The 5,756-nt window shown below is 38.5% G+C and overlaps 1 protein-coding gene across 1 annotated transcript; it reads right to left on the reverse strand.

Annotated features, from left to right (window-relative positions):
- Positions 1 to 2,290: 2,290 nt before the first annotated feature.
- On the reverse strand, positions 2,291 to 3,966 carry LOC137628366 (zinc finger protein 865-like). Its single transcript, XM_068359519.1, has 2 exons — positions 3,720 to 3,966; positions 2,291 to 3,448 (listed from the first exon to the last, which is right to left on the reverse strand). Exons 1-2 carry the CDS (start codon positions 3,769 to 3,771, stop codon positions 2,451 to 2,453), a joined length of 1,050 nt encoding a protein of 349 aa, XP_068215620.1. The 5' UTR covers positions 3,772 to 3,966; the 3' UTR covers positions 2,291 to 2,450.
- Positions 3,967 to 5,756: the final 1,790 nt, after the last annotated feature.

Here is a 5,756-nt window from a genome sequence, read left to right on the forward strand (position 1 = left end):
TACTAAGGAATAATGAAATAATTATGAATATAATACTTAAGGATATGACAAAGAATATAAATGTTATCAAGGAAATAATCATGAATATAAATGTTACTAAGGAATAAGGAAATAATTATGAATATAATAATTAGGGAAATGACGAAGAATATAAATGTTATCAAGGGAATAATAATGAATATAAAGGTTACTAAGGAATAAGGAAATAATTATGAATATGATACTTAAGGAAATGATTAAGAATATAAATGTTATTAAGTAAATAATTATGAATATAATACCCAAGGAAATGACTAAGAATATAAATGTTATCGAGGAAATAATCATGAATATAAATGTTGATAAGAAATAAGGAAATAATTATGTATATGATACTTAAGGAAATGACTAAGAATATAAATGTTATCGAGGAAATAATCATGAATATAAATGTTAATAAAAAATAAGGAAATAATTATGAATATGATACTTAAGGAAATGACGAAGAATATAAATGTTATCAAGGATATAATCATGAATATAAATGTTACTTAATCAAGTATTCAAGAATATAAATGATAGTTAAGGAATGATTCTGAATATAAATTTTATTTAACAAAATAATTAGGAATATAATTTTCTTAAGAAAATAATTATGAATATAATTTTTTTAAGAAAATAATTATGAATACAAATTGAAAATAAAGATGCAAATTAAGAATATTTCTAAAATAAATCACAAAGAAATGAAAATGTTACTCAAGAAACTTATTGGATTTTATAGATGAAAATTTTTGTCAAGTAGAAAAAGGTTGGATATGACATATAACAATATCTATTATTATCATTATTACTTGCTAAGCTACAACCCTAGTTGGAAAAGCAGGATGCTATAAGCCCAGGGGCTCCATCAGGGAAAATAGCCCAGTGAGGAAAGAAAACAGGGAAAAATAAAATATTAAAAACAGTAACATTAAAATAAATATCTCCTATATAAACTACAAAAACTTTAACAAAATAAGAGGAATAGAAATTATATAGAATAGTGTGCCCTCAAGCAAGAGGACTCCAACCCAAGACAGTGGAAGACCATGGTACAGAGGCTATGGCACTACCCAAGACTAGAGAACAATGGTTTGACTCTGGACTGTCCTTAATGACTATAATTAACTCCAGACGAAAGAGATTTGATTTGTCAGAATTAGTTTTTTATACAGAAAGTAATTTTCCTTGTGGCTACTGGAGCAATTTCTAATGTAACTGTCATTTCATATTAAATATAATCTACATCGTCTCCTCCTACACCTATTGACGCAAAGGGCCTCTGTTACATTTCGCCAGTCGTCTCTATCTTGAGCTTTCAAATCAATACTTCTCCATTCATCATCTCCTTAAGGAATGCTAATGTATTATGTCCCGTGCCTTGAACGTCAAAGTGAAGAAAGTAACCTAGTCTTTTAAAATCAATTTCCTTATTAACAAAGTTTTAAATTTAACAATTTTTTTTTTCTCATTCTTATCCATATCCCGAGTAATTATAATTTGAAATAGCCATATTTTCGTGTATTCCACTTCAAAATTCATTTCCTCAAATTAATCTGACAACATCGAGCTTAGCTCAAAGATCGGGAACTATGGCCTATTATTATTATTATTATTATTACTTGCTAAGCTAAAACCCTAGTTGGAAAAGCAGGATGCTATAAGCCCAAGGGCTCCAACAGGGAAAATAACCCAGTGAGGAAAGGAAAAAAGGAAAATAGAATATTTTAGGAAGAGTAACAACATTAAAAGAGTAATTCGGAGAAAAGCGTTGCTTTCAATTAATTGGAAATTCAACTCTTCATATTCCAAAGGAACAAGCAGAGAATAACAAATATTATTTGTTACAACATATTCATTATAGTAAGTTCTGTGATTATTTAAAAACATTTCTCTATTTTTTAATTATGTCAACAATAATAATAATAATAATAATAATAATAATAATAATAATAATAATAATAATAATAACAACTTGAACATGTTGAATGAATCCAATTAAAATAACGGCTATACCATCCTAATATTATCAAATATTCATATACAAAAGTATGGTAAATAATATGCACAATTCTTAACGAAAATATTTTATTTGTACATTCAAATAACAATTATTTTTTACAAAAGGAGCGGAAATTACGTAAAATAAAAATCACTATCGTCATCTTTATGAAGAGAAGACAGGCAAAGAATAATAATAATAATAATAATAATAATAATAATAATAATAATCTTCAGATGTTTACAGAAATGGGAAGACTTATACAACGGCGAGAGAGAGAGAGAGAGAGAGAGAGAGAGAGAGAGAGAGAGAGAGAGAGAGAGAGAGAGAGATAACTCTTGCACATAAATCTGAAATTGACGACGGTGGGATACATAAAGATATATCTTTTTTTTTTATAAGAAAAATAACACATAAAATTCACACATTATTTCATGATATCCTCAATTGAGAATCCTTTTCTCTTCTTCCCCGAGTCCTCCTCCGCCTCCGTCAGGAGCAGGGCTTTTTTGGCCGCAGGATAGACCTGGCAATCGAGCTGGTGCTTCCGGGACTGCAAGCCCGCCGGGGTCTCTTTTTTCAGGGGGAAATTATTATACAGAGGGATTAAGGTCACGTCCTTCGGGAGAGTGGGCGTATTCAACAAGCTGTTGGTGAGCGATGATGCCCTGAAGAAGGAGGAGATGGATGAGAGGGACGAGGAGAAGGAAGACGAACGCCGGAGGTCGTCCGCCGATGTTCTCGAGGGCAAGGGCGGGAGGATGGGCGGCGTGGAGACTAGAGTAGGCGAGGGCGTATCGGACTGACTGGTAGGCGGGAGGGCGTCGTGTGCGTGTTGGGCTTTATGCACGGCCAGAGTCCTGGCTTGGCAGAAGCCCTTGTTGCAGACGCCGCACTTGAAGGGCTTCTCCTTGCTGTGGATGAACTTGTGGTCCCTCAGATGGTCCTGCCTCCTGAAGGCCTTCCCGCAGACGTCGCAAGGGAAGGGCCTCTCGTCGGTGTGGGTCCTCTCGTGGATCAACAGGTTGTAGCTCTTGGTGAACTCCCTTTGGCAGAACTTACAGATGTATCTTTTCTTGGGGCGGCTAAGCCGCCCTCCGGGCGTCAACAGCAGGCGGTTAAGGGTGATATCACTGGCTCCTAAGGCTGCGGCTGCCGCCCAGGGCAGCTGCCCTAAAGATCCGTTCTGCAGCATCCCCAGCAGTCGGGGATCCATCCCTGAAGGCAGAGGTTGTTTGGCACCGGCTGCAGCTGCTGCGACGGAGGCCATGGCGGGCAGGATTGGGAAGGGCGGGAACATGGGCAGCAGCGAAGGGCCCCTCGGAACCCAGGGAGTGAAGGCCGACGACCCGCGGTCTAAGCCGCCCAATCCGGGGAACTGGAAACCACATGGGCTTGTCGGTGTGGGCGGAGGTGTCAACAAACCTGTGGGAGGGATTGACACCTGTTATAAACACCAGCGCGAATAGCGAAGTTATCTTTTCTTTATATTTAGTATATCTAATTTTGTCTAATTTATTATTATTCAATGTGAACATCGGGCTAAAAATATCCCGAAGATAATTTTCTCCAAAAGGCAATTTTCAAAGGTCCATTGATAGATGCACATGCATTTGAATAATGTAAACAAACCCATCTGCCATCCATTTCCCTCATACAAAAAAAAAAAAAAAAATAATAATAAAAATAAACATACCGGAATCCTTTTCTGTCGATCTCTCTGCGTCTCTGTTGTTGCTGCTGGCCATCTTAGATGATGGCCTTAGAAGAAAAAAAAATAGCTTTTTTTTTTTCTACCTTAAAGGAATCTTGCTAAATTTATCCTTCCTCTATAGATAAAAGTCGCTAAAATTCACTCGGTGTGCCCCTGGGAAAAAAAATTATGCGTATAACTTCACAAACCAAAGGCCCAAAAGAAACTGAGAGCATCTCTCTTCTTACGTGGTCAACTCTGAACCATATTGGGTTGGCTTGTGCGGTGAGAGAGAGAGAGGGAGAGATGCCATTAGCCAGCGGGGGGTATATCTAAACAATCTTATATAGAGAAAAAACTGTATATATCATACATACTCTCTATTTCAAGCGGGATCATCACATGCCCCTCTTCACGATTCGATATATGTCGGGTTTAAATGTCACCATCGGGGCTGATAAATATATTAGCAATTATAATCGATTCAGAAAATGACCCTTGTGCACCGCTGGAAGGAACTATACGGTAGTGTGCGCTATGATCTTTCCTCTCGTTCTCAACTATAAGAAAAACAAAGGCAATATTATAAACACCAAACCTCCAGTACTTTCAAAAAACATTATGCTTAGTAAACTAAATCTATTGTAAAAAGAAATAGTATAAAAATGCTTCAATTCATATTATATTTGTGGGGAACCCACTCACATCGTGACTACGGGGCGTGGAGAAGGCCGTTTACCATTGGCTGGGAGAAAGTTAGCCCCGCCCACTAGAGATCCCAGTGTGTGATATACAAGTAAACGAGCTTACTCATTTTGATGTAATTAATACTTGTTGCAGATGTATATGGGCGCAAGAATTATAAGAGGAGGTTGGATAGTCTTCTGTGATGCCCCAAAAGTTGCCTTATCCGTAAAGGAATAAACAGAAAAAGAGATAGAGAGGGATAAAGAAAGACAGAGCGATATAGACTCACATATCAGCTGTCTCTCCGTAGACCGATGTCAATTCTGTGCATCCAATCTCGTTAATTAACCTTATCTGCGCTTCGATTCCGGTTAATCCTAAAAAAAATCCCGAGGGCCAGTGAGTCCGGCCATGAAGTGCATGTCTCGTAAGGGTGCAATTCAACATCAAAAACCTCCCCCAAAACAATTTGGCCCCTAAAGATTATGTTCCTGACGGGGCTCTCCAGACCGTGTGTATGTGTGTTTGTGGGCCTGCCCCAGCTGAGTCGTGATCATGTAAGTCTTTGGACGTGTGCAGTCGAGGGTCGTGCACATGCGTACACGGCGGGTGACCAAGCGCGTGTGGGCATGCACCATCATGACCACGCTTTCGGAGGGCCCATGTACCCTCATGAATAAGATTTTAGGGGGGGCTTTGTACCCTCGTCAGTAGGGTTCCGTGGTTCTGAACTGATGCTGTCTTGCACATTATAAGGGGCATGTCCCCCTTTTTTTTTTTTTTTTTTTTTTTTTTTTGGTACCATCATGGTATGCTTTGGAAAGCATTTACCACAAAAAGCATAATTTACGGTCATGCCTAAGAGCACTTATCAATGACAATTCAAATGCTCTAGGGTTGTTGTGGCCTGGAGGTAGCGTCCTTGCCTGGCGATTTCCAGACTAGGGTTCGAGTCCCACTTAAACTCGCTAAGTTCCTCTAGTCGCTCCAACCTCACCATCCTTCTGAGCTAAGGCTGGGGGATTTTGGGGAGCCTATAAGTCTATCTGCTGAGTCATCAGCAGCCATTGCCTGGCCCTCCCTGATCCCAGCTTATGGAGAGGGGGCTTGGGCGCTGATCATATGTAATATGGTCAGTCTCTAGGGCAATGTCTTGCTTGATAGGGCAATGTTACTGTTCCTTGCCTCTGCCATTCATGAGCTGCTTTTAAACGACATCTCTCATTGGAAGGTACCATCATGAGAAAAAAAAAATATCTAAAGACAGCATTTAGTTCTATGTGACCCCATACGCCTTCTGGATTAATAATTAGGATTTTACTATCATACAGACATTACTGGAGCAAACTCCAT

Source organism: Palaemon carinicauda, chromosome 36 (assembly GCF_036898095.1).
Source record: "Palaemon carinicauda isolate YSFRI2023 chromosome 36, ASM3689809v2, whole genome shotgun sequence".
Taxonomy (NCBI): Eukaryota; Metazoa; Arthropoda; class Malacostraca; order Decapoda; family Palaemonidae; genus Palaemon; species Palaemon carinicauda.

Bases quoted from the DNA above. Each gene is read 5' to 3' on its own strand.
- LOC137628366 (XM_068359519.1), bottom strand. From the start codon at position 3,771: ATGGCCAGCAGCAACAACAGAGACGCAGAGAGATCGACAGAAAAGGAT. The intron at 3,449-3,719 runs GTATGTTTATTT...TCCCTCCCACAG, and splicing joins ATCGACAGAAAAGGATTCCG to GTTTGTTGACACCTCCGCCC.